Source organism: Coloeus monedula (genome assembly GCF_965178545.1).
Source record: "Coloeus monedula genome assembly, chromosome: 3".
NCBI classification, from domain to species: domain Eukaryota; kingdom Metazoa; phylum Chordata; class Aves; order Passeriformes; family Corvidae; genus Coloeus; species Coloeus monedula.
Window position 1 is genome coordinate 28,686,656 of NC_138783.1, and position 27,127 is coordinate 28,713,782.

The 27,127-nt window shown below is 51.1% G+C and overlaps 3 protein-coding genes across 4 annotated transcripts; all 3 read left to right on the forward strand.

Moving 5' to 3' along the window:
- The first annotated feature begins 198 nt into the window (after nt 1–198).
- Nucleotides 199–14,511, forward strand: USP5 (ubiquitin specific peptidase 5). Of its 2 annotated transcripts, none has more exons than XM_082277989.1 (20): nt 199–334; nt 1,776–1,901; nt 2,198–2,264; nt 5,076–5,209; nt 5,504–5,649; nt 5,951–6,135; nt 6,698–6,792; nt 7,302–7,495; nt 7,648–7,719; nt 8,951–9,032; nt 9,252–9,377; nt 9,817–9,970; nt 10,353–10,527; nt 11,823–11,911; nt 12,107–12,298; nt 12,808–12,951; nt 13,105–13,250; nt 13,333–13,486; nt 14,130–14,214; nt 14,381–14,511. In XM_082277989.1, exons 1-20 carry the CDS (start codon nt 227–229, stop codon nt 14,472–14,474), a joined length of 2,568 nt encoding a protein of 855 aa, XP_082134115.1. In that variant the 5' UTR covers nt 199–226; the 3' UTR covers nt 14,475–14,511. The 2 variants fall into 2 exon arrangements, with proteins under 2 accessions (XP_082134115.1, XP_082134116.1); XM_082277990.1 differs by having other exon boundaries at nt 12,107–12,229.
- A 572-nt stretch (nt 14,512–15,083) lies between these two features.
- On the forward strand, nt 15,084–17,853 carry TPI1 (triosephosphate isomerase 1). Its single transcript, XM_082279315.1, has 7 exons — nt 15,084–15,274; nt 16,022–16,145; nt 16,224–16,308; nt 16,442–16,574; nt 16,684–16,769; nt 16,923–17,010; nt 17,286–17,853. The coding sequence occupies exons 1-7, from the start codon at nt 15,163–15,165 to the stop codon at nt 17,402–17,404; spliced, it is 747 nt and encodes a 248-aa protein (XP_082135441.1). The 5' UTR covers nt 15,084–15,162; the 3' UTR covers nt 17,405–17,853.
- Nucleotides 17,854–21,400: 3,547 nt separating this feature from the next.
- On the forward strand, nt 21,401–27,018 carry LRRC23 (leucine rich repeat containing 23; the record flags this gene model as incomplete). The annotated part of the gene is given in 8 exon segments (XM_082277778.1): nt 21,401–21,495; nt 21,497–21,518; nt 21,561–21,673; nt 22,530–22,783; nt 22,874–23,004; nt 25,707–25,843; nt 26,433–26,655; nt 26,937–27,018. Coding segments are annotated over 8 exon segments (987 nt in total). The 3' UTR covers nt 26,949–27,018.
- Nucleotides 27,019–27,127: the final 109 nt, after the last annotated feature.

Sequence of the window (27,127 nt, forward strand, 5' to 3'; positions counted from 1 at the left end):
TCGGGGCAGGCCCGCCCCCTCGCCCCTCCCTGCGCCACTATTGGCCGAGGAGCCCGGCACCGCCTCCCGCGGTGGCCGCGGGGCGGCTGCGATTGGGCGAGCCGGCGGGTGGGCACGGCGAGTCCGGCCTCCAGCCTCGCTGCCGATTGGCTAGAATCCGCCTGACCGCGCCGGGCTGCGATTGGGCGGGGCGGGGCTGTGGGCGGTGCCGCGGTGAGCCGCTGTCATGGCGGAGCTGAGCGAGGCGCTGCTGTCGGTGTTACCGTCCATCCGGGTGCCCAAGGCCGGCGACCGCGTCCACAAGGACGAGTGCGCCTTCTCCTTCGACACGCCGGTAAGCGCGCCCCACCGCCGGCCCGCCCGCCCGCCCGGGCTGCTCCCGCCGCGGCCGGCCCCCACCCCGCCGCCAGCCGGGGCGCTGCCCGCGCGGGGCCTCACGGGATTTGTGGTTCCCCGGTGGCCGCGGCGGCCGCTCCCGGGCGGCGCGCGATGTCCTCGCGGACTACAGCGCCCGGCGTGCCCCGCGGCGCACCCCGCCCGCCTGCGGTGCGCTGGGGGCTGTAGTTCTGGGGCCGGGGCGGGCGTGGGCAGGGCACTCGCCCCGATCAGCGGCGGCCTGGCCCGCCGGCAGCCCCTGGAGAGTGAGTGCCCCCGGCGTGAACCTTCCGTGCGGGTGCTCGCCAGGACTTGTAGTCCGGCGGGGGGCGGGAGGTCGGGCGCGTCCCGGGCCCGCCCTCGGCGGCGGGGGGCGGGCCGGGGGTCCCGCCCTGCCCGGGTCTGAGCCACCCCCCCGGCCTCGCCGCGCGGCGTGGCCGGGCAGGCGGGGGGCGAGGCGGTGCTGTGTCATTAAGATGGCAGTGGTCCCTACTCCAGCCATCTCCACCCCGCTGGCATCCCTGCGCTTCCTGCGCTACCCCCACTCGGCCTAAGTGGACCTGGGGAAGTGAAGGCGGCGGGAGGGCGAGGTCCCCCTTGAGGTTCTTCGCGGGTGCCCGTCCGGGCTGAGCCCCAGCCCAGCAGAAATAGGCTGCAGCTGAAGATACGGGTCCTTCGAGGAAGCGGCACATGGCATCCTGGCCCTCTTTCCCTTCCCGAGCTCCACAGTGATTCCTGACCACGCACTGCCCGCTCTGACTCAGTCCCAGCAGCTTCTGAGAGCTTCTTAGTGGTTTCCCTCCTTTCCAGCCTCTGCATTTGGGTCCCCTGCCCCTTCAATTTGAAAAGGGTATCTGCTGAATGAGTGTGGTGTTTTCCAGCTGCTGGTGGGATGATGGGGGCACATTCTGTATCCGTTTCCAAGCTGCTCACAGGCTTTTGAACACAACAGCAAAAGTAAACAGTGGTCTGTTAACCTTCCTCACACTGTAGCTTGGCAGCATTCCCTGTGGCACTGGGAGTCACACGTTTGGACAGGGTGTCACAGTTTTGCTGGTAATGATTGTACCATGCTCTGAACTTGTAAACTGTGCATGCTAAGGGCCTTTTACAAATTAAACTCTTGTGGAAACTCAGGCTTTCCTGATTTGGTAGCATCCTGCCATAAATGAACACGCAAATAGTTTTTTAAATACATCATCATAACAGGAGTACCTGTTCTTCTGGGACAGCCAGGCTGGGGCTTGCCATCCTATTTCTTACTAGCTGCTCATGGCTGGTATGTAGGAATGACCTGTTCCATGATTTAATGAATAATGACTAGTCTTCCGTGCCTATCCTAGCAGCTGGAATGGCATTCTTTACCACCTCCCTTCAGTTTTGTCCCTCCTTCCTTCCAGGAGTCAGATGGCGGCTTGTATATCTGCATGAACACGTTCCTGGGCTTTGGGAAGCAGTATGTGGAAAAGCACTATCAGAAAACAGGCCAGCGGGTCTACCTGCACCTCAAAAGAACACGTAAACCGGTAAAAAAGAAAGAAACACACACTCAAACTTGCTCTGTAATTGAGAGTTGCGCTGTGTCTGTGTATTCCATCAGATACAGAGTTTTCTCTCCTCAGATACAACTGATGTTCTTCCTGGTGAATTAAGGGACACCACTGCTTCATTTCTGCTTGTGTTGAGCTGTTGTATGGGTTGCCCACGTTGTTTCTGTCTGGTTTCCTTCTGTTTTCATAGTAACTTGATTTCAATCCCTAAGGCTTGCTGCAGCATGCCTGTCCCCTAACTCTTATTTCCCTATTTCTTCTCAACACCACAGAAGGAAGAAGATACCAACTCCAGTGCTGGGGACCCTCCGAGGAAGAAACCAACTCGCTTGGCTATTGGTAAGGAAGCACCTATGTACTGTGTGGTCCTTGTGTTCAGCCAGTCCTCTGGAGCTGCCTGGCTCATCTCTGCTTTGCTCTTCTACGCTGGTATCCCTGGCCAAATTCTGACTTTGTGTTTTCCAGTGTGTCTCGGGTGAGCAGTTTCTGTAGAACAGTCATTAAGGTGGTAGTTGTGTTCTGTGTCCAAGGCTGCATCTTGTTTTCCGTGGATAAATATGTTTTTTATCCTTTGCCATGACCCTGCATGCCTGGCTCAGCTTGGTTTGGGGATAACCAGACTGGGACTGTTGCTTAAACACAATGTGCCCAGCAAGGGGCTGAAATAAATTTGAGAAAATACATGTCTGAGAAAAGTAAATTTGAAGCTCCTGGGAGATAAACTGTTTTTTAAACTCCTCGGATATTGAACTAGTGTTACTGATATAGATGGGAAAGAAATTAATGGGAAATGCTGCATTATCATTTTTGGCTCATTAGGTCTTATAAGGCTGATACTGGAGGAAATACAGATGAGCATTAAAACATAAAAAATACTAAAAATCTTCCTTTTTTGGAAGAACAAGGCTGGTGTTCCATTACTGTCTTTCACCAACTGAGAAAGCTGTCATGGCAATCAATGGAGATGCTGCTTATTTGGAGCAGTCTCAGCTGGTAATTTGTGAGCCATTATGGAGACACATAAAGCAAGGGACAGGAACATTTGTAGCAGTAACAGGTTCTTGGCTTGCTGGAAGCTGACCACTAGAGGGGAATCCAGAATCTGGACCATGAATGTCTTGCTTTTGGCTCACTTTTTCCTTGGTGCAGATGCCCAGTGAGTTGTCTGCTGCCAGAGCACAAATACCGCTGTTAAGACTGTCAGCTGCTCCCTGTTTCCTGGTGAGCTGAATAGCACCCCAAAGATCACTTGTAGCAAAAATGAGAGTGGAATCTCTGTTTCTTCAGATAGCCAGTGCTTCTATGTATATATATGATTGTGCTGCTTTGGGAGAGATGAGGCCTGGTCTGCATTATGAGTTATTTCTGCATCCTGAGTTCTACAAAGGTCTTGCAACAAATGTTGTCAGTGGGTCAGCAAATATCTGCCTGTGATAACAGCTTAGTGGTGTGAATGGAGCAGGAGAGAATAAAAGAAAGTATTAGCCCTGTGAGACAATGGTCTTGAGTTCAGGAAAAGGTTTTTTTTAACCTTTATTTTAGCTGAATTGTGGTGGTATAGCTAATCCTGATGCGGGAGATTTTTTTAAAGTACTAGAAAGATTTGGGAGCAAAAGGTCATTGGCTGTAAAATGTAGCTCTTGGTCTCTCAGTACCTCACTTTCCCCTCTCAATGAGGAGAAAAGATCTGCAGTGCTTGCCTCCTATGCCTGCATGTTGGTTGATGGACTTTTGTGATGTGTAGTGCTTAGGTACCACCATGGAAAGGGAGGCAGAGTACCTCAGGGCAAGCTGGTGGCTATTGACCTTCTTCCTCATCTGGAGCCTCAGAAGGTTCACTAGTCTGGTTTAGCTAGTTGAGGGTTCAGGAATTGTGTAATGCCCTGGGGGATTGTGTATTGCTTTACTCTTTGAAGTGGTGACAGGAAGTCTCTGGGCTGTGCTAAAGAGGCACAGAAGAGGATTATCTAGGTATGTTGTTGCATGATGCTGGTGACTGTTTTCTAAAAGTGTCGTGTTCGTACATAGCAGTTTGTCCATAGTGTAAAAATTGTAGGTATCTAAGGAGGGAGTTGCAGGAGATATCATGGGACCGGATATTTTTGACAATAATGTTTTAAGGAAATATAGTGGTGGTTATCAGAACTGTGTTGCACACAGGATTCTTGAGGCAGAGGCACTGAGCAGCAGAAGCTTTTATTCCCTTCAGAGATTTGTTGCAGCTGCAGATGTTCAGATATTTGTTGCAGAGATTATCACAGTCACAGCATGCAATTTTTCCAGAAAGAAAGGAAATTCAGTTTAAAAGCACAGGGGGTTTAGGCTGCTAATAAGCCATGTATCTTCTGCCTGTTTCCTTTTGGGATGTAGCATGAGAATGCCTGCAGTACAGAGAAGGCCAAGGTTTTCCTCTGAGTACCTACATAATTCAGTAACTGTAGGTGAGGGAATCTGCAGAAACTGCAGATGTTTTGGTGAGGATCCATGATGACTTTACAACTGGCAAATAACCTTTTATGTATGGATCTTCCGTTTCTGGTGCAACCTCTGGACAGCGCAGCTAGGTGGGCATAGAAACTACTGTCACTGTACCTTTGCTAAGACCTTTTCTGCAATTCTGGATGTTCTGGTTCCAGAGGAGCTCCTGGTTCTTCTTGCTTGAATGCAGGACTCTAAACTACCCTTTTTGGAAAAGGCAAGAAAGAGAGTCAGGCTTCTTAAAGGTGCTGGTAGACCTGACCTTTGCCCTGGCTTTCAAGATGATCTCTTCTTGCACATCTCCATTCACTGCCTTGAGTATTCTGGTGAAAGATGAACACCCGTGCTTTATCTTGGCTCTGTTCTGGCCAATGCCTCTCTAGAGCAGGTTTGGTTTTCTTCCTGGTTGTAGTCAGGGTCTGGAGATTGTTTTTAAGCATCTGAAAAAATAGCTGGGGAAAATAAACATATTGTCACTATGCTTATAATTGTACCTGTGAAGTCCACACTGCCAGCAGAAACTCTGGGATCCAGAAGTGGAAGAAAGATTGTGGATCACTGATTTAGATCTTTGTCTTAGTCATGGTGCCTTATTTCATGTAAGCTGTAGGGAAAGAAGCTTTTCAGGCTCTTTGGTTTCACCAGTTACCGCAATGTTTTTTCTTCTTGTAGGTGTAGAAGGTGGATTTGACATCACAGAAGAAAAGTTTGAGTATGATGAAGATGTAAAAATAGTAATTTTCCCAGACCATTTGGATATTCCACGTGATGGGCTGGAGGGACTACCAGACATGGTCAAAGACAGGGTATGTTCTGGTGGAGGGCTGTGTTTACTGTTGATGGAGAAATGTGCCATTACAGAGAAGGAAACTGCCTTGTAAAAGGGATCCTGCCGAGCTGCAGGGAAATCTCAGCTAGCAGTCATCAGGATTATTCTGCACTTACACAGTGCTCTATATTACAGTCCTGGCTTGTGACTGAGGCTCCCGAAAGTCTCAGCTGACTTCCCTAAATGTGGAGTGTTGTGGCACTGGAAGCTTCTTGTGCCCTTACTGTGGTAGGCCAGCCCTTCATGTTTTCTCCTGCTGTCCTAATTCCAGATTGCCAGTGCGATTGAGGCCATCCTGACAGCAGATTCAGCCTCACGGAAGCAGGAGGTGCAGGCCTGGGATGGGGAGGTTCGACGTGTTTCCAAGCATGCTTTTTCCCTGCACCAGCTTCAGAACGATGTCCGCATCCCACCGTGGTGAGCATAGTGCTGGAACTCGCTGTGTCACTCTGTGTCTCAGGCCCTTCTCCTGTGCTGGACTGCAGCAGCAGATGAGACTTCTTTTGTGAGTCTCTGAGGGTGCCTTGACAAAGTAAATTCAGGGGAGACGGCACACTAAGGTATTTCAGGATGCTCAGTGTTGTGTAGTAAAAAGAGGAATGAGATCGCTTAATCGCTTCTACTATGGATACTGCAGTGGGCAGCAGTGGAGAGGGCTTGGGAGGCAGAACCCAGAGGTTTTCACTCTGATCTCTTTTCCTCTGTTCCTTGTCAATAGTGGCTGGAAGTGCAGCAAGTGTGACATGAAGGAGAACCTGTGGCTGAACATGACTGACGGAGCCATCCTCTGTGGTCGGCGCTACTTTGATGGCAGTGGTGGCAACAACCACGCCGTCGAGCACTACCGAGAAACCGGCTACCCGCTGGCTGTGAAACTGGGAACAATTACTCCTGATGGGGCTGGTGAGAAGGGGAATCCTCCTGGGGTTAGGGATGCCAGGCACCACTCAGGCTGACACAGATCTCTTCCAGGTATCGGGGTGGTGCTGGCCATCTTGTGACCTGGAACACACAGTGTCATCCCATTGTGAACTTTCCCACTCTGACCTGCTTCTTTTGTGAGGCAAAGAACGAGCTGATAAAACCTTGCCTTCCTCTGCCCCTCCCTTGTAGTTGGAAGCTTTTAGAATAGTTATCCAGGTTGCCATCTGATTTTCTGTGCTGGGGTGTTTATCAAAGAATCGTGTGTCCAAATCCCGAGCAGAGAGTATATGGCACAGTAACCCACTTTCCTTACTCCAGGCATAAGTGTACCTCTGTACCCTGATCACTGACAAATTTGTCGTGTCACATGTTTAGGAGGAATCTCAATAAACTGTCTGTCATGTTATTCTGTTGAGAAAAGGCAGAAACCCCCACAGCTCACTTTGTCAAAACTTCTAGTTCTGAGCACTTTCTTCATCCAGCTGTGAATTTGAGCTCACAGGCCATTACAAGTTTCTCTTTTTTCTCTTTTCCTGCACAGATGTCTACTCCTATGACGAGGATGACATGGTGTTGGATCCCAACCTGGCAGAACACCTGGCACACTTTGGGATTGACATGCTTAAGATGCAGAAGGTGAGGAGGAAGTGGTGTCCTCCATAGGCCCAGAGGGAAAGAGAAGGAGTTTTGAGGTGTCTTAGCTGGATTCCAGCTTTCTGTGGCTGTGCAGAACCCTTCCTGGTCAAGAAACCCTGGGGTTTTTTGTTACACAGAGAGTTGTCTCATCTTCCTGTCTTCTTTGATTGCCTTTTTTGCTTTTCTTTCATGTCCCTCAGGTTTATTTCCCTGGGGTTATGTCTCAGTATGGTGGGCAGGGAGGCTCCCAGGTGCTGAGCTTTTTCTGTTAGTGTGTGGTTTCCATGCCTCTTTATAGAGAATGGTTCAGATTTCTCTCATATTTCTTTTCTCTCCTCTTTCTGTCCCAGGTATTCATATATACAGAAACAATTCTTGTTTCTTCCTCCTCTACTTATAGAATGAAACAGAAAGGATTTGACTCTGTTTCTCTACAGCATTGCGCTTTTCACACCTCTGATGTGTCCTTGAGTCTTCTTTGAGGATTTTCCTCTTCTTTCCCTCTGCAGACAGACAAGACAATGACAGAACTGGAAATAGACATGAACCAGCGCATTGGGGAGTGGGAGCTCATCCAGGAGTCTGGCGTTCAACTCAAGCCCCTCTATGGGCCTGGGTACACTGGTATCCGTAACCTGGGCAACAGTTGCTACCTCAATTCTGTGATGCAGGTGCTGTTCAGTATCCCAGACTTCCAGAGAAAGTAAGTGAGCTTAATCACTCCTTTCCATTAGTCTGGGATCAGTACAAAGGTCTCCTAGAGCTGGGAGCTTCTGTTGCAGTAATCATGCTCAGAACTGCATTTTTACTAGATGAACCCACATATCCCTTAGAATGCTCCCTTTTGCTCTGCAGGTATGTGGACAAACTGGAGAAGATATTCCAAAGTGCACCTTCGGACCCCACACAGGATTTCAGCACACAAGTGTACGTAGAGTTTTGGTGAGACAAGGAAGGCTGAGGCTGCCTGGATGCATCCCCTCTGTGCTGCTTTGCTCCTGGGTTCTCCCTCAAGCCTCACCTCTATTTCCTTGCCTGTCACCAGAGACGCTGACCCTCAGTGATCAATAAGGATCTAAGCCAAGGAAGTTCAGCTGAATGCCCTAGGTGGAGAAGACAGAGTGCACCCTGTGTGCATGAGAGGCTCTGAAATGTATTATGTGTGCTATGCCTCTTAAACTGGGGGGATTTCTGGGAGGCAGCTTCTGTCTGCGTAACAGCAAAAAAGGGCTTGCTGTCTGCAGTGAGGGGAGATGGCAAAGAGCAGGGGGATATGTAGGTTTAGGCAGCTTTATTCTCAGTGGACAATTTATGTATGCTTAAAAGAGGCTTCCCTCAAGAGGTACTGTGCAGGAGGATGTGCAGAAGAAGGAACACGAGATTTGGGAGGGGTTTGCATTGCTACAGCTGCTCTCAAACAAGAAAGCAGCATGTGGAAGTTTGTGGTGGAGGAATGGAAGGTGGCATTTGTGGAAAGAGAGTTCAGTGGTACAGGGGGATTCTAAATTTGGGCAGCCTAGAGTGAGGTGTCCACTGAGAGGGGATTAAGGTGAGACAGCCAGGAAGATTATTGCCTGGGCAGAGGGAGGAATTGGTAAGATTTGGTTCCAGACAAATGGCAATAATGACGGGGAAGGACTGGGGTGAAATGGAATAGCAGGAGGGTGTGGGCATAGGAGGAAATCGCTGAACACATACTGTTGTCCATTAAGTGCCTCATGCAGTCAGTCTTTCCTCTGGGGAAAACGTGATCAGTCTGCTCACAGCAGTGCTATTTCTGGCTCAGACAATTTCTCGGTGCCCTGTTGTCTCCTGCACAGTCAGACATTGCTGCGTTCCCCACGTCAGGCTGCAGCTCAGCTTGGCTGTAGTGCAGCTGCTGTGTGGCTCAGCACCAGCTGTTCCTTCATGGTCTACTCAGTGTGCAAGCAGTGGTTGAGATTCGCACCCAAAAGTCCTGGTAACTTTGAAGTCAGTGATTTCTCCTGGAGCCAGAGAGCAGACCACAATAAGATAATCTTGCCTGGTGCAGCAGAGAAAGCTGTTATCTGTGAGACTGACAGCCCATGGCAGTGTTAAAGCTGGATGGGTTGATACAGCTCCTGGCGCATGTGAGACTGAAGAAACATTGGTACCAGCAGTGACTTTGTCGTTCCAGAGCCAAACTGGGCCATGGACTGCTTTCTGGGGAGTATTCAAGGCCAGCTTCTGCAGATGGGGAGCAGCAGCCTGATCAGAAGGTAAGGCTTGGATACGGCATCCTCTTGATGTGTGTGTTGGATGAGGTATTGTGTGTGCTACGTGGCAAGGGAGGGAGAACCCTTTCTGAAAACCTGTGCTGGGGCTTGTTCCAAGGCCTGTCACCTGAAGAAAAGCATGGCTAAGAGTAGAGTGGTACATGCCAGGACACATGCTTGGCAAATTATGACCACGTTTCTCTTCCACACTGTTATTTGCAGGGTATGCAAAATGGCATTGCTCCACGCATGTTTAAGTCCCTCATCGGAAAGGGGCACCCAGAATTTTCCACTAACCGACAGCAAGATGCCCAGGAATTCTTTCTGCACTTCATCAACATGGTGGAGGTAATGGTTGAGTCTATCTGGCAAATCACTGAAAAGTCCAGCTTGGTTTTCTTCCCACAGCAAGAGGTGAGGAGTGGAGGTGAGAAGCTGGCAATTGGAGCAGAGAGAGGGAGAGAACACAGAGGAATGGGCCAGCTAGCACCTGCCAGGGTGGAGAAGGAGAGGTGCTTGGGCCTGTTTTCGGGGCTGATTCCTTGGAGAAATCTCTTTTGGGAGTGGCACAGCTGGAGATGTAACCTTTCTTCTTTAGGAGCAGGAATACCATGGCTTCCTGGAGTACAGAAGCTGGCTTTAGTTTCCTATTTGCTGTCTGTTCCAGGGGACTGGGTATAGAAGTGAATACTCTTCAGCCATGTGCTGTGTGGCATCACTGTAACTGCAGATCATTTTTTCTGCCCTTCTGATGTTACATCTGTCCTTCTAATCTCTCCTTCTTCAGAGGAACTGCCGCAGCTCGGAGAACCCTAATGAGGTCTTCCGCTTTCTGGTGGAGGAGAAGCTGAAGTGCCTGGCCACAGAAAAGGTGAAATATACCCAGCGCGTGGACTATATTATGCAGCTGCCTGTGCCCATGGATGCTGCACTCAACAAAGGTCAGTAATGTGCCAAGACCAGAACAGTAGCAAACCCTATGTTTGTATATTGTACTATCCTTACAGAACTCCTTAAATGAGAAAGGGACTTCTTTGCCACTTCTGAGGCCAGATCCTCCTCCTGCTTTTGTGGGATCGGGCTGATGTCTTCAGAGGTGGTGTGACACGGTGATGTCCCTCTAGAGCCTTTCCCTCGGACACCACAAGCTGGGCTGTGATTCAGCAGCAAAACAGGAGTGACGGCAGTAGCAGAACAATGCTCTGGAAGTTGTGCTCTGTTCTCGATGTATCTATAGGCCTGCTCTGCCTCTGGGTGTAGCTTACACCAGTTGCTTTGTAGGTACCTAGAGGTGGTCCTTGACTCCTCTGCTTTATCCTCTAGATGAACTGCTGGAATATGAGGAGAAGAAGAGGCAGGCAGAGGAGGAGAAGCAGCCACTGCCTGAGCTGGTGCGAGCCAAGGTGCCTTTCAGCTCCTGCCTAGAGGCCTATGGAGCTCCAGAGCAGGTGGATGATTTCTGGAGCACAGCCTTGCAGGCCAAGTCTGTGGCTCTCAAGTAAGTGTGTGTCAGCTAAGCTGTGATGAGCTGGCCATAGCTGCATCTCTGGGGACTTCTCATAGTGGCTTGGGGGGAAGAACCATTACTGAAGCTCTGTGGTCCTCCACACCCTGGGTCCATAGAACACTGAGGCAGAGAGGGGATCAGTCCATCAGTGCCCGAGTGGTTGCCCTCAGTGGGCAGAACAGCAGTGCTAGTGAAGTCCTAGCCATCAGATGTCAGTTGCTGAGGGGCTATGAAAATACGGAGATATTCGAGAAAACTAGTTGCTTTTACTGTAAATTTAAAATTTAGCTTTAGAATCAGTACTGCCTGTATGATGACACTGATCTTGCACCATCTCTAAAATTTCTTTAAGTTTTTAACTGTTAAGATTTGAGCAGAACACTGAGGTAACAGATGCATGAGTTCTTTGAAAGAATGCTAGCTTAAATGCTAGTAGCAAGGTTTAAAAAACAGCTTTAATTTTTCTCACTGCCTGTAGCACGTGTAACAGTGCAAAGTTGCAGTGACAAGATTACAAACGTAAGCAGCTTTCTGCTGTGATGCTACTGAGCGTTCTTTTGCAGTGAAAGTCCTCAAAGAGTTGAAAGTCTTTTTCTAAAAAATATTACATTATTAAGCAATAGCTATTAGAAACAAACATCACATTGAAAAGTAACATTTTGTTTTAATTTTTACTGAGTTGTATTCAAGCACTTTACTGTTGCTTAATTTAGTTCTACATCATGTTGCAATTATCACCTGGTAATGAGTATGTCTCACAGGTGCTTCTCCCTTCACAAACATTGCCCTCTGTTTCACAGATTCCAGACACTTTCTCTCTCAAATTGTCTAGCTGAATAATGTTTAACCAAATTCAGTTAACTTAAAATTCACTGCTTCTCTTTCATATCCAAAGAAGTGCTCTTGTGCTTGAAAGCTTCTCAGTTCCTGCAGGTATATCTGTTGGTCTAATAAAAGGTGTTATTTCCACATCATTCCTTAAGGATTAGACTTTTAATTAAACACAATCTGACCAGGCTTGTAAAATACACGATTGGAAGGTAGAGAATATGTACTATTTTTTCTCGTCCCCAAGATTTGCATTCCATCTCCTCTTGTCGAGGCTTCTGCCTTAGACATGGTTCTGTGTTTGAGGAGCTTAAAGCTCAGCACAGGAGAGCTGCACAGGCTGGTGTATCCCCATGCTCAGGACATGGCTCTGCCCTACTCAACTGTTTTCTTGATTCAGTTAGATACCCTCAATCTTTGCTGACAAAGTATTTAAAACTACTATGTGTCTCTTTCAGAACGACACGGTTCGCCTCTTTCCCAGATTATCTGGTCATCCAGATCAAGAAGTTCACTTTCGGTCTGGACTGGGTTCCCAAAAAGCTTGGTAAGGAGGATGAGAGGTACAGAGCATATAGGTACTGGGAGTCACATACAGACATTGTGGTCATTACCACCAAGAGGAAAGTAACTATCCCAAAAGTTGCTGCAGGCATCCCCAGGGACTTACCCTTCTAGATCTCCCAGCCGAGTCCTTTGCTTCTGCCCCTATATGGAGGCTGAGCAAGACCATATCTTGCAGATGTTTCCATTGAAATGCCAGAGGAGCTGGATATCTCTGCACTGCAGGGAATGGGGCTGCAGGATGGAGAAGAAGAAATGCCAGACATCGCACCCCCACTGGTGACACCAGATGAGCCCAAAGGTAGCCTGGGGTTCTATGGCAACGAGGACGACGACTCCTTCTGCTCCCCTCACTTCTCCTCTCCGACATGTTAGTGATTCTCCTCCTCTCTTCCTGATGCCTGACTCATTTCCTTGCTCTCCTTGCCTTGTGTCCCATGCTAGCAGTTTCCCACTTGCTCAGACTTTCCCTGTCCTTTTGTCAGCGATTGCCAGCTGCCTCCCTTGCATCCCTGTTATGCAAGGGTGTTATGCAAGGGGGTTTGTTGATTCCTGTTCTGTGCAAGATGGGGGGGTGGCATGTCCGGTGCATTTAGAGGAGGCAGAGCTGGGATTTATACAGGATTTAATTGGTAGGGATATTTAATTTTCACAAACTGCAGTGGGAGGTCAGGTTCGGAGCCTAGGGAGGAGTTCATGAGTTGAATTGTTTTGTTCTTTGCCTGTGTGTGAGACTGCTCTTCTGAAGAAGAAAGGTGGCTGAGAAAAGCAGAGAGATGGAACTTTGTGTGGTGGCTTTGGAGGCTGTGTGACACTAGACAAAATGGAGCCAGCAGAGATGGGTGGGAGTGGGTGGCTCTAACTTCTGTCTTCCCACAGCACCCATGCTGGATGAGTCGGTGATTATCCAGCTAGTGGAAATGGGCTTTCCCATGGATGCCTGCCGCAAAGCCGTGTACTACACAGGGAATAGTGGGGTTGAGGCGGCCATGAACTGGGTCATGTCACATATGGACGATCCAGGTATGAGGCCATGGCCGTGGTGAAGCTTACTGCTCCTGGGCTGTTGTGCCTGAGTCCTGCTACCACAGTGGAAAACTGAAGTAGTTTGGACTTGGACTGTGCCCTCTTGGAGAGATCTAACTACTCTGAGCTGTGTTCTGTTTCCTGCTGCAGACTTTGCTAACCCATTAGTTCTCCCTGGATCCAGTGGACCAGGGTCAACTATTGCCTGCCCAGACCCTCCTTCAGAAGACAGTGTAGCCACCATTGTCTCCATGGGCTTCTCCCGGGACCAGGCTATGAAAGCACTTAGGGCCACGGTGAGAGGCACGGGTGATAATCAGAGTGCAAGGATTTTCTCAGGAGCAGGGATTCTCAAGTTCACTGTCTTCTTCCTTCCAGAACAACAGTCTGGAACGTGCTGTGGATTGGATCTTTAGTCACATCGATGACCTCGACGCAGAAGCTGCTATGGATATTTCAGAGGGGCGCTCGGCAGCCGAGTCCATCTCTGAATCCATCCCTGTGGGTCCCAAAGTGCGCGATGGGCCTGGAAGTGAGTTCCAAGCCATAGGATGTGGATTTTGGGGTGCAAACTCAGCATGACTTTGTCATTCCTGATCCATGCAGTACTCCAGGTTTTAGCAGCAGCTATCACAGAGCTGATCTGGTTGTAGAGGTGGAAGCAAGGAGGAAGAGGGAAGGAATGGCAAAGTAGCCTCAACCCTTCAGGCTGGATGAGGATAACCTGGAAGCCAGTATGAGAGAGGCAGGGGAAGTGGCATCAAGTGAAGGACAGGAAGGGCTGTGCTTCTTTTATCCAGTGGTTCTGGGAGGTTTTTTTGCCCTTTTGGTTCCTGCTGAAAAACCAGTTGCAGTCTGTGTACAGAATTGGTGCCAGCGGTGCTTGGCTGCTGGGTGCCATAGGGAGAAGAATCCCTGCCTTACCCATCCAGCACCCATGGCCCAAATAAAAAGCTGGAAGAGAGAAGGCTAAATGGAAGTTACCATCTCCCATTTCCCTCTGTGTTTGGCCTTAGGACCACTCACAGTCACACTTGATGGGATGCAGTTGTAAATTATGACCCAGCAGAGCTTCCTTCCGGGATCCTTCTCAGAGAGGGCCTTGCACAGGGTGTTGGGGGGTAAGATGTCTTTTCTCTTTCCATGACAATCCTCTCTTCATTCCTTCTTTCAAGAATATCAGCTGTTTGCCTTCATCAGCCACATGGGTACTTCAACTATGTGTGGACATTATGTTTGTCACATCAAGAAAGATGGCAGGTAAGGATTTCCACAGTGTAAGGGAACTGAGGTACTGCTTTAAATCACCATCCTCCCCTGTTTCTTCAGAAGTCTTGGGGGGTTGGGGTTGAGACCAGGTGAGTGGAATCCAGTTGTGTCTTAACCACAGAATGGCATTCCTGAGCTCTTCTTGTGCCTGTTGCAGGTGGGTGATCTACAACGACCAGAAAGTCTGTGCTTCTGAGAAGCCCCCCAAGGACCTGGGCTACATCTACTTCTATCAGCGGATTCCCAGCTAGAACATCCTCTTGCTGTGTGTGGTGGGGGGAGAGTGGGCTGAAGGTGTGGGGGGGAAAAGGGGTGGGGGCAGTGAGGGTGGGAGCAGGGTCCTCTTCCCTGCTCCTCTTTCCCTAGTCGTCCCTTCACGGCCTCTCTGTGGAGACACAGGGGGAGACAAGAGTTCACTGACTAATTGACTGGGGGCTGGAGCCCCCGTGGACATGAGTGAAGGGGTTTCGGGGGGTTGGGAATATCTGTTTCTATAGGAAATGTCCTCACCCCCGTGACACACAGCCCTAGTGCTTCGCTGCTTGGTGGGATGATGCCACCTCCTTGCTGTCCGGAAGGAGAGGAGGGGGCTTGTGTGTACGTGTGGCTTGTGAATGGGGGGGTTCCTCCTGCCCGCCCTGCCGGGCGGGGGCGTGGGGCGGGCAGCAAGGCGGGCCACGAGCAGCGCTTCCCCTTGTGTGCCCTTCACATGCCAAAATACACGAGGGACAAAATAAAAGTCGAAATACCCCCCTGGCTCCTGTGTGACCCCCGCCTGGCTGGCGGAGAACGCGGGCGGGGCTGCGGGCGGGGCGGGGCTGGGGCGGGGCCTCGGCGGCCGCCGCGCTATAAGGAGGGCGCCGGGCGCCGCACGCGCCGTCGCCGCCGCTGACCTTCGCGTCTCCTCCGGTGCCGGCCCCGCTCCCGCTCGTTCCCGCCATGGCGCCCAGGAAGTTCTTCGTGGGGGGCAACTGGAAGATGAACGGCGACAAGAAGAGCTTGGGCGAGCTCATCCACACGCTGAACAGCGCCAAGCTCTCCGCCGACACCGGTGAGGGCGCGGCCCGCACGTAGCGCACGTCCCGCACGGCCCTGCGGAGCCGGGGACCGGGCCCGGGCCCGGGCGGGGGAGCGGCAAATGTCAGAGGGCGGCGGGGGCCTAAATATAACCCCGTGGCAGCGGCGCTAAATATACCCGCGAAACCGGATCCGGGTTCCCTTGGGCCCGGCGGACACGTGCGGCCCGACCCCCGGGACGCCCCCGGCCGGTCCCCGGAGACCCCGCGGGAGCGGGCGGCCCGCAGTGCCGGAGGCTCACGCCGCCCCTCGGGCTGGCCCCCACGCCCCGGGAGCGGGGGTCTCGGAGCACCGCGCTGCAGCCGAGCTGCGCTGCCCCTGGCCCGCCTGCTGCCCCTGCCCCGCCGCCGTGCCCGGTTACAACCCCAGGCGCAACCCGGTGCGGCTCTCCCCGGTTCGGCCCGGCCTGGCCCAGGCTGCAGAGTGGGATTCTCACTCGGTGTTTTATCTGGACACTTTCCAAGGGACCCCCGTGACCTGGCCGTCGGCTTGGTATTGCCTGTCCAGCCCCCTGCAAAGGGCTTTCCTCTCTGCTGTTGAGTCATCAGATAGCAGGGATTGTCCTGTGGCTGTCGGGTCCCCCAAATGTCAGTGAGGAGAGGCAGGCCATGCCTTCCCAGGAGAGAGGGATGACTTCTTGGGGCTGGGATTTGGGATCAGTGGCTGGGTACAGTTTCTGCCCTTTGCCTCTCTCAGGGGTAACTATGTGCTTTGCTTGCAGAGGTGGTTTGTGGAGCCCCCGCCATCTACCTTGACTTTGCCCGTCAGAAGCTCGATGCAAAGATTGGAGTCGCAGCACAGAACTGTTACAAGGTACCAAAGGGTGCTTTCACAGGAGAGATCAGGTGAGCCCCAGAGAGAGTGAAGTCAGGGTGCCTCTGGGATGTGAATTTCCTTCAGTGAGTCATCTCCTTTCTCCCCAGCCCAGCAATGATCAAAGATATTGGAGCTGCATGGGTGATCCTGGGCCACTCAGAGCGAAGGCATGTTTTTGGAGAGTCTGATGAGGTGAGTGGCCACATAGAATGGAGACATGGTCCAGCTCAGATGGGTCTGCAAAGACTGAAAAAGTGAGCAATTAAACCAGACCTGCTTCTGTAGGCCTGTTTTATTGGCTGTCTTGTTTCTTTTCCATTCCCAGCTGATTGGGCAGAAGGTGGCTCATGCTCTGGCTGAGGGCCTTGGAGTCATTGCCTGCATTGGAGAGAAGCTGGATGAGAGAGAAGCTGGCATAACAGAGAAAGTGGTTTTTGAGCAGACGAAGGCTATTGCTGGTAAGAGGAAAAAGAAATTGCTGGTTTGGGTTTTTTTAGCAGTTTTCCACCTCTGCTCTTCCCAGCATGGGGGTACTGTGCTCACCTGTACCTTTTCCCTCCTCCCTAGATAACGTGAAGGACTGGAGTAAAGTGGTTCTGGCCTATGAGCCAGTCTGGGCTATTGGAACTGGTAAAACTGCAACTCCCCAACAGGTATGAGTGGGAGGTGGCTGACTAAATGGCCAACTGACCCTTCCCCCTCAGGAAACCTTCCTGAAGATTCTTACTGAGTGTTCCCTTGTCTTTGGAAGGGAATTGTGTGGAGAGTGGCTCAGGCCTCAGTGGGACTCTTGTGTTCTATTGCAGGCTCAGGAAGTTCACGAGAAGCTGCGGGGGTGGCTGAAAAGCCACGTGTCCGATGCTGTTGCTCAGTCAACTAGGATTATCTATGGAGGTAAGTGAGTCTGAAGAGACTTTCCAGGGCAGGAAGTGCTTAGTTTCAATACCTGTTGCTGCAGTTGTACATGATTCCCTGCCTGGCAAGGGTACTCTTGACTTTCAGAGCATGAAAAATCACCTTCTAGCTTGTTTGGGTAGCTTTTTTGGATATGTGGGAGACAGTCTTGCTGTCTGCAAGAGGCGGCTGGTACCTTGCCGGTCTTGCCTTTGCCCTGGCCCTGTTTTCTTAGAGCTGGCACATCTGACCTTAAAACACTGCTCCCTCCTTAGGTTCTGTCACTGGCAGCAACTGTAAGGAGCTGGCCTCTCAGCATGATGTGGATGGCTTCCTTGTTGGTGGAGCTTCTCTCAAGCCAGAGTTTGTGGATATTATCAATGCCAAACACTGAAGTACCCCATGAGGAGCCGTCCCTTGTGGTTAAGAAATGGAAGCAAGAAGGGACCTTTCGTTGCACATGTCTCAGTACGGAGGCCTCCCTTGAGGCTTTCCCCCTCCACAGTCATTGTTCTAGATGTTCTGCTAACCACCCCCACCACGTTGGAGTCCTGTTAGCAGGAGCCTGTCTCAGCAGAGTCTTGACAGTCTCCTCTCTGAGCTGAATTCTCAGTTTCCCATTGACCTGTTAAGAGCCCACAGCCCACCTGGCCAGTATCTCTCCCTTTCCCCTGCAGCCCTGCAGGGAGAGGGGGCCACTGGTGCTGCAGGAAGGAAAAAGGAACCACAGTCTCTTGCATCCTTCAGCTCCATCAGCAAGGAGCCTGTCAGCTTAGACCCTTGTGAGATGTCTTACCTCACCTGTGTCCCGTACTGAACAATAAATGAAAAAGAAAAAGCAAAGGCGTGTCCTGGATCTTATTTGGAAGCATTCTGGGGACAAGCAGTGTAGAGAACTTACTGCCTTTGGAGGTGACTGGTTGCAGAGAGGGTTTTGTGGGCTTTTCCCTGGGAGCCCACCATTGCCCCAGTAAGCATGGCACAGGTTCAGTCTGCATCTTACTTCTGCCATGTAACAGCTCTTCTTTGGAAAGAAGAGCTGCTGTGGTGATTTGACTATGTCTTTTCCATCTGTATCACTATTCTGGTAGTTGCTGGAGCACCTGGCTGTTCCACCAGTGAGCCAGTCTTCCCTGGCAAGCTCAGTAATGTGCTCATCCGTGCTCTTTGCCTGTAAGGACTGGTAAATGACTCCTCATTAAACGTGGAGTGGAGCAGCTCCATCTCTGTGCAGGCAAAGATTTTATTTAGGCCCTGTGTTGGGGCAGTGCTTGCTGCCTGCTTTCAGCCATGTGCTGGTGGGTGAGGAAGCAAGACTTGATGTTACTTTCCAGCTGCTGATTTTTTTTGGTAGTACTGAGGGTGGTGAAAAAGAAGTGCCTCACAAGGAGGAGCTTAGCTGTGAGGCATACATCCTTGGGAGCCTATGGGCAGTGTTGCAGTTGCTAGTGCCAGCATCACCTGAGGGATGAGGGGCAGGAGCTGAGGAAGCAAGGAGGAAAAAGCCTGATGCTGCAAGGATGCCTGCCCTGCTACTGTTGGGGGAGTTTCCTGCTGCCCAGCTGGATGGGAGGGATCTCCTTCCTAGAATATCAGGTGGTCTGAGAAGGAAGAGCCTGACAGCAGCAAGGAGGTAGCAGCTCCCAGCTCTGTATGTGTGTGGAGTGATGTGGAAAGAAGGAGGATAATTCAAAGGCAAAAAAAAAAAAAATTGAGCACTGTTTTCTACAACCAGAGCACATTTCTGAGAGGCTGCTGGGCCATGGCTGTAGTTTGGGGCCATTGGGTCATAATGACCAGAGCAGCAGTGATGCAGCAGGGGCACACAAGGGCCCTGAGGCTGCAGGGGCTGGGTAGAACCATTCAGGGATGGGCCACTGGCTGCAGCTCTGCTGTCAGCTCCTGCCCAGCCCTGCCCACAGCACAAGAGCCCAGGAGAGTGACCTACATAAAAAAACCCAGATGGGAGCTGGGCATTGATCTTGCTGCTTTGAGAGAATGCAGGGGCATGAAAGCATTCATGTAATGAGGAATAAACTCATGGAAAATCATTTATATATCAGCAGGAGTGTTGTTTCTCTTCTCTTTGTCTGCTTTCTGGCAGGACTGCAGCTCTGTGGAGTGGAAATACTGCCAGATCCTCACAGCAAACTGTAGTGGTTGGATCTTAAACAGGTTGCTGTTGGAGAAAAATGCATTGTGCCAGATGTGACAGCCTGAGAGAGGCTGCGATGGCTCTGCATTCTCAGCCCCAAACAATAGCCAGGCTGAGCTTATATTCCCACTAGGCACCACACACGCATGTCAGACCTAATGATCCTTGTGTGATTACCTTTAAAGGTGTCCCTTTAAACTCAGAATATTCTGTGACTGAATATATTGCACTTAAACATAGCTATGGCTGGCCACACAGCTTACACATCCATGCACACAGAGCACTCCCACACAGCACTGGCAGCCATCCCACCCCCTGCTCCAGCTGAGCAGGATGGAGGAGCACTAGTGAGCATCTGTGTGTTTACAGAAGTTTTCACACGTGTACAGTGTGTCTCCTTCCAGCAGCTGGGCTCAGGTGCTGCCCAGTAGCTGTCCCTCAATCCAAACCTCTCCAGCCCCCCAGTAGCCAACTCCCTGTGGTCCTCTAGCCACAAGTTCCTCACCCAGGCCAAAGTGTGAAAGTTTAATGAGAAGATGGGACAGGCTGCACTGATCAGGGGCAGGACATGGACAAACCATCACAAACCATTTGCATGTGGTTGGCCCTTTTTACTCCTGTATCCCACATTCATTTCCCTATAAGTCACCTAGATCCCTCCCTTTCCTGCCTTTGGTTCCTGCTCTAAACACTCCCTGATGAGTCCAGTGCAATTCCCCAATGCTCTTCCCCTGCATCCCGTCCTGTGTCCCACAGCCCTGAACTCAGTGACACCCCCAGTCCTAAAGGTGCTCTGGGGCTGAGGCTCCCCTGGGAGGGGGCTGGACAGGGTTGTTCCTTTCTCTGAGTCCTTAATTTGGGTTCCCACCTGCCACTGTGCCTCTGTGCCCCTCGAAATGGGCCTTTAGTGGGCTGATGGCTCCTGGGATGGGCCTGGAAGCAGCCTGGCAGGTGCTGCTTGGGCTCCCCATCCTGCCATCATCGCCCTGTGCTCCTCTGTGAGTGTGTGGGCTGGCTTTTAGCACATAACCTCCTTAATTATCAGTATAATCAGGTTTGGGGTATATATAATCTAAATAAAATTTCTCTAGCTTAAAGATTTGGGTTTCCTTCTGTAATTAGGGGGTGTATAGGCAGGAAGCAAGGCAGGAAAGGAAGTGTTCATATGCAGATTAATTCTTTACTCTGAGGGCGGTGAGGCACTGGAACAGGTTGCCGGAGCAGTTGTGGCTGCCCCATCCGGAAGGTGTTCAAGGCCAGGTTGGGTGGAGCCCTCAACAACCTGATCTGGTGGGGGATGGCAGGGGGTTGAAAGGAGATGATCTTTGAGGTTCCTTCCAATCCAAACCATTCTGTGGTTATGTGATAATGAGCAGGGAGTGAATTCAGATGTGTAGCACAGGAGAAGAGGTCAGCACCGGGGAGTCCAGCAGGACAAGGCAGGGGACACAGATGGTAGCTTGCTGCACAGCCATGAGCACAGGGATGCTTTGCAGGAGGGGTGATGGCTGATGGTTGTGTGTCCAGCTCTGCTTGGACCAGCTTATCTAACACTAATGTTACCCAGGCACTACAAAGGAGCAAAGTGCACTGGAGGGAAAGGCAGCAGAGCCTTGGACTTTGTATTAACTGCAGATCACTGGTGACTGTCAGCTCTAGTAGCCTTCCCAGCTGGTAAACACCCGGTGCTGTTGGCATCGGCTGGGCACGGGCAGCCTCAGCCTTTCCCGGCTCCACAGCCTGGAGGAGAGGGCTGGAGCAGTGTGCCCCAAAAACCCCTTCCTGGCATCCAGGTGGTCGTGTTCGGGGAGGCTTCATGCAGAGCCCAAGGCTGACCCTGCTCAACATGTTAACTAAACATTCACCAGAGGGTAAATTAGGGGTTAATTAAGCATTCACCGCCCGACTGACCACCACCCTGTGCAGCCCAGCCTGACTTTGAACCGGCCCCGTTTTGAGATGGGGCGCGCACACAGGTCCCTTCCCACCGAATTAATCCTTCGGTTCTCTGGATACGCTAACAAATGCAGATGTCACCCAGCTGAGAAGGTGGAGTGGCATCGCAAAGCGCGTGTGGTGACACTCGGAGCTCTCCGGGCCGCGGGGAAGCGCTGCGGGGACAGCGGCGGGCCCGCCCCGGCCGTGGCTCCGCGCCCGCCCCCGTTCCCATGGCAGCGGCCGGGCCTGGGCGAGCTGCCGCCGCGGGAAGCGGCAAGCGCGGCCTGCCCCGGGAGGATGGAGGACGAGGAGCTGGAAGGGGAGGAGGAGAAGGAGGAGGAGAAGGAGGAGGATGAGGAGAGGGAGGAGGAAGAAGAAGAGGTGAGGGGGAGGCCGTCAGCACCGCCTGGCTGCGGTTGCGCCAGCGCTGGCGTTGTGCTCTCTCCTTCTCTCCCAGGAGCCGGGTCCCCGTCCCCTGACGGAGGAAGTCGTCAAGGAGGGCCTCTCTCTCCTCAGTAAGACCGGCGATGGGCTGGCCCACGCCTATGTGAAGTTTGAAGCCAAAGACAAGTGAGTGCAATGCCTGACGCGGCAGAAGCCCCTTTCTCCCTGGCCATGGAGCTGCTGTGGCGCAAGCTGGTGACCGGCCACGTGGGGTAGGAGCATATCCAGGCCCTGCTCTCTGACCACCTGGATTCCAGTCTGTGCCTCAGCATAGCCTGTCTATCCTCAGCCCTGGGCTGGGCACTGCCTCCACCGCGGCCAGACGCACCACTGGGAACATCAGTGTCCCCCAAGGCTGAGGGCAGCCTGCCCATCGCTCTGGACTGTGTTCTCACAGGGGGACCTGAACAGAGTGACCTCCCTACAGGCACTTCAAGAAATGTCCATTGACATCTGTCCTGCTAACTGCTAACCTTTAAAGCAGGCAGCTGTAAATACAGTGCCGCAATGGCCTTGGGACATTTGACCTTGGAGCCTCAGTCTCCCCAGCACACCTGCATAACCCTGGACCTAACAAAAGCCCCAGTAGGACTGTTTCTTTCAGCAGCCTCACAGGATCTCAATTACCATTTTTTCCACTAGGAAAGTCCTTCCACATAGTCCTTGGTGTTGACACTACTGGCTAACAGACCCCTCCCCAACACTTACCTTTTGCTCTGGTTGTGCCCTGTCCTGACAGATACAATTCAGTGGGAATAAGTACTCCCTCTGCCAGGAAAGCAGGTCCAATCTTACCATTCATCCTTGTTTACAGACTGGCCTGTCCCTATCACCTTTTCCTTCCTTCTCTCAGCAAGGCTTTCTAGGACAGCAGGGAAGTGGGAGAGAAGGTTGCTCTTCCTACGGGAGTGGCAAGGAGCAACCCAAAAGCTGCTAGTGGGGAAATATGAGAGGTATTTTATTCACATTCTCCCTCCCTCAGGGGCCTGACAGACATCAGCCTCCTCAAACGCTTCATTCACCTGCGGTATGTGGATTTGTCAAAGAACAAGCTGCAAGATTTGTCCCCACTGAGCAGCCTAACCCAGCTGCTTTGGCTGAAGGTGGATGGGAATCTGCTCACCAGTGCCAGCATGCAGGAGCTGCCCTACCTCCAGGTCATCAGCTTCGATCGCAACCACATCAAGGATGTGGAGGGCATTGCTCACCCTCTCCTAGCCAACCTCAGCCTGAAAGGTGATACAGACCACCTCTCTTCATTCTTGTGGGGACACTCTCTTTGAAAGGTGGGATTAACTTTGTTGTTTCTTCTCCTCTGGCACTCAGAAAATAAAATCCAGACAGTGCTGGGCCTGAGTCATGACCAGTTGTCCAGCCTGCAAGTCCTGGAGCTGCGAGGAAACAGTATAAAGACCACAGCAGGGCTCGATGTTTCCAAGCTCAAGAAGCTCTATCTGGTAATGGATCAGCCATCCTGGGGAGTGGAACAGAGCTGCTGCAGAGCCCGGCACCTGCAGCCCAGATAGCACAAAGGGAGGGGCCACGAACCTCAAATCACAGAGGAGTCGATGTTCAGTGCATCGGGTTCTTCCCTCACAGCCTCCTCCAAGGAGGGCAGTTTCCCCTTCAGGCACTGTTAGGCAAGCTTGTATTCCGTGTGCTCTGGGACCACTGGAGGTCACTGGGCAAAGCAACAGCTCTGCTCTTTGGGTCACAAAGGGAGGCGATGCCTCTTTCTCCTCTCTGATGAGCCTAATCAAGTACTGGTTTAAAGCCAGCACAATTATATGATTCACACCTACAGCTGCCAAAAAAGAAATTGATTCAATATGCAGTGCAACTAAGATAGGAGAAGCAGTTTCTTAATACCATAAACAATTGCTTCAAGGAAGCATTTACTCCGAGAGATGCAAGTGAAGAGAGTATGTATGGCTTAGCCCCATGCATCACACTATGCTACAGCTTGCAAAGACTAAACAGATGTCCTGAGTCACTACCTCTTGAAAAGCAATTAAATATGAGAAAGGCTTTGAAAAATTATGTGGCTTCTTTTCATCAAGATTCCCTGGCAGAAAACACTGAGGAGATTGCTAGCTGAGATTGCCTGTAATTTTCCGGTGGAAAACTGGGATTTCATTTCTAGAGATGCTCCAAGAATGGATGAAGTGGATAAGTCACTAGATACAAAACAGCATTTCAAAGCATACCCATAACTTAGTGAGTTATTGTGGGGAAGCAAACGGGGCATCTCTATTGAGGAAAGGTTCCTGGCATGACTGAGGGGTTTCTGAGCTGCCCATGTGAAATGGGAAAATTGCAAGGGGTGATTATTAAAACTAGAACAACTGACTCTCAAGAATCTTTGGGGCTTGAATTTGTCTCCCATGTCCACCTGCTCATTAAATCATTTTGCAGGGAAATCTCTCCCAGTAATGCTTTGGTTTCTGTGCCAAGACTTTGGTTTTACTTCAGCCTTGGGTAGGTGCAGCTGATACCTCAAGGACAGGGCTCAAGACAGAAGGTTCAATTTAAGGAATTGAACCACATTTGGTTAATGTATGACATAGCTGCAGATGAAATTTAGTATGTAAAAAGTGGTATGTACTAGCAGGAAGACTACAAGCTGGCTGTGTACCGTGTGGCACTTGCATCACTTTGAAGGTCACAGGAGGGCTATGTTAGCTCCTGGTTGTGGTGCAGGAGTGGTGGCAAAGGCTAACTAGAGAAAGGTGGAGTGTGCAGGAAGGGGAGAGGAAATCATGGGCAACATATGGTAACTTTCCCTAAGGAACAGGGGCATCACATCTGGGTGAAGAGCTGGTATCTAAGGGAGGGTGATGGGATGTCAGACAGAATGTTGTTTGATTTAGGGGATAAATGAAACAAGTCTGAAAAATATCCATTCTGCGTTGTCCTGCTAGTGCTTGCAAGGCCAGAGCTGGTAAAACTATTCACACTGAAGTGATGAAGAAAGTGATAGTGATGGGAGGTTACTATTCCTTTTATAAACCAGTGATCAGTGAGCTCCCCACCCACACCAGCTCACGATTTTCTCTGAGGTACAATGTCCTAATCCTTCTTGACTGCTAAATCTGCTCACATGGCCTTCACTAAATGCACAACTTTCCTCTTTTTGTCCTGGTGTTACTCCTTTTACCTGGCCCAGCTGGTCCAGATTCTCCTTTGTCCAGTTTTCTATTAAAATCCTCCTTTTCTACAAAATGTTCTTCTCCTGAATGACTCAGCCCTAAAATGTTCTCCTATCCCACCAGTTCAGCCTGTGCCCCTTTTTTAGCCTCAGGTATTGCCCACAGGGAGAGAGCACAACAGCACCTCTCACCCCGTTTTTCATTCAGGTCTCAGCATCCTTAGCGACTGCAGCCCCGAGCCACATCGGCAAGGGAAGCCCTGCTCAGCTCCAGGCTGGAGAACGTGGCGGGGAGACGATAACTACCAGGGACTCTCCAAACTTGGCCGCACAAGGCGGTGAGCAGCCTGACAGAGCAGAGCGTAGGTGCTGGCACTGCGGGGAGCCCTCGCTTGGGCAGGAGACCTCTAGTGGTCTTTTCCAGCCGAAATCCTGCTGTGAAACTAGACTTGAAATTCAGAGCTTCGGTATTTCCCTGCTTCGTTAACCCACATCCCAGTGAAGTGAATGAAATTCAGTGATGGTGAATTTTAAACTTCCTGAAGACACAGCCCAGAGGGGTAGAAGGGACTTCTTGGTCATAGATTTCCCCCGTAAGAGAGGCAGCTACTGGAGGATACCTGGACTGAGAGGGGCTGGTTACTCATCCTTTAAACACACACATTTTAGGTTCAGGTGTGCTTTCCCCTCCATGCTGTTGCTCTCTGAGGCCCAGATTTGGCACTTCCATTGAAAGGGGTGCTGTGCCGGCAGTGGAGTATTCACTTGTGGTTTTTTCTCAGACACCAATGATGCTCCATGAAACACTTTTCCAACAAACTTTTGGTCCTTAAATATGAATCCTTTGAACCCTTAGACCCTGAACTATCTGATCTAGCTTCAGAGAAGGCTGTGTTATGAGTGGCAGGGAGTCTGAAGGGTAGAAAGAGCTTTAATGGCCAGAAATAACTGCTGTTCCCTCTCCTGTGTGTCGCCTTTTTCCTTTTCTCTTCCTGCCTCCCTGGTGCTCAGGCCCAGAACAACATTTGCAGCCTTGAAGGCCTTGAGGAGTTAGAGCAGCTGGAGACTCTGCACCTGCGTGACAACAAGCTTGAGGCCCTGGATGGATTCTCTGATAGCATGAAGTGCCTGCAGTACCTCAATCTACGGTGGGTCCTCCCTGCTCTGTGTTGGGAACAGAGATCCCTTCAACAGACTGCACTCCCATTTAGATCTTTAGAATTTTCTGGGGTTTTTTTTGGAAGTTGAAGACCTACCTGGTAGGGATGGGTTGATATTATCATCCTTGACTGGTGCTCAGCAGCTGTCTAGGCATTGTAACAGCCAGGGCCTTTCCTGGGCTCAGAAAATATCTGCCTCTCTAGTCATTCTCATAGCCCACCCCAGGCTTTTCATTCCTTGCCATAAGTCAGTTGTATCCCTCGAAGCATGTTCTCTGTGTTCTGCCTGCAAATGCCCTTTAGTTCTTGGCGTTTGCCATGCGGGGCCATGGTGATGTCACACGGTTCAATGGACTGTCTGAGCACAGAGGAATCCAGAGGAGATGTCCTTTTTGTCCCTCAGTCTGGGGAGCTGCAGACAGATCTGGATCTTAGGTGACAGATCTATGGTCTAAGGTCTATGGTCCCTCATGCTGCTAAGTTTTGCTTTGTCTGTCTTATCCACTTACTGTTCCAAAGGGATTTCACTACTTGCATGGGTCTCCTTCCCCTGCTCTCTGTGCTTCCTTTTCTTCAGGAGCAATGGGATCAGAAGCTTTCAGGAGGTGGAAAAACTGCAGGTTCTCCCCATGCTGCAGGCACTGGTGCTGATGGACAATCCATGCGCTGAAGAACCCGATTACCGGCTGGAGGTCCTGTCCCGGCTGCCACAGCTGCAACGCCTCGACAAGGAATTCATTGAGGAAGATGAGCGGGAAGAGGCAGAGCAAATCCGTCGGACAAGGCTGGAAAAAAAAAAGGTGAGAGCAACACGATGTGGGGATAAGAAGGAGGTGAAGAGAAAGAAAAAGGATCAAACATGCTGATAAAGCTTCTCCTCCAGTGTATTACGTGAGGAGAAGGGTGAGGGATGTCAGTCTTAAGAGCACAAGGGCCTGAAAAAGAGGCCAGGCTTTGCAACCTGGTTGTGGTGGCCAGCATGCAACCCTGCTGCCATTCCTGACCCCACTAGCAGAAGGGGGCAGTGAAAGGGGAAGAGACATCGGGCATGGAGTCATTAACTTCCTCTTCCCTACTTCAGGAAACGGAATGATGCGATGGGATGATGCGACTCTTCCAGACATGGAAGAATTTCTTGAGTGACTGAGTGGCCCGTTTTTAACACCTGTTCCCAGAGGGTGTCAGGATGTGGAGATGCCTTTCCCCATATGTGAGGCTGGGAAAGTAAGAGCTGTAGGTACCAGCTTCACCTCATTTTACTCTGGAGAAACA

Excerpts from the sequence above, each read along its gene's own strand:
- USP5 (XM_082277989.1), top strand. The coding sequence starts at position 227 with ATGGCGGAGCTGAGCGAGGCGCTGCTGTCGGTGTTACCGTCCATCCGG. Across the intron at positions 9,033-9,251 it reads AGCAGCAGCCTGATCAGAAG|GGTATGCAAAATGGCATTGC; the intron begins GTAAGGCTTGGA and ends TGTTATTTGCAG. Across the intron at positions 11,912-12,106 it reads CTGGGTTCCCAAAAAGCTTG|ATGTTTCCATTGAAATGCCA; the intron begins GTAAGGAGGATG and ends CATATCTTGCAG.
- TPI1 (XM_082279315.1), top strand. The coding sequence starts at position 15,163 with ATGGCGCCCAGGAAGTTCTTCGTGGGGGGCAACTGGAAGATGAACGGC. Across the intron at positions 15,275-16,021 it reads CAAGCTCTCCGCCGACACCG|AGGTGGTTTGTGGAGCCCCC; the intron begins GTGAGGGCGCGG and ends CTTTGCTTGCAG. Across the intron at positions 16,146-16,223 it reads GCTTTCACAGGAGAGATCAG|CCCAGCAATGATCAAAGATA; the intron begins GTGAGCCCCAGA and ends CTTTCTCCCCAG.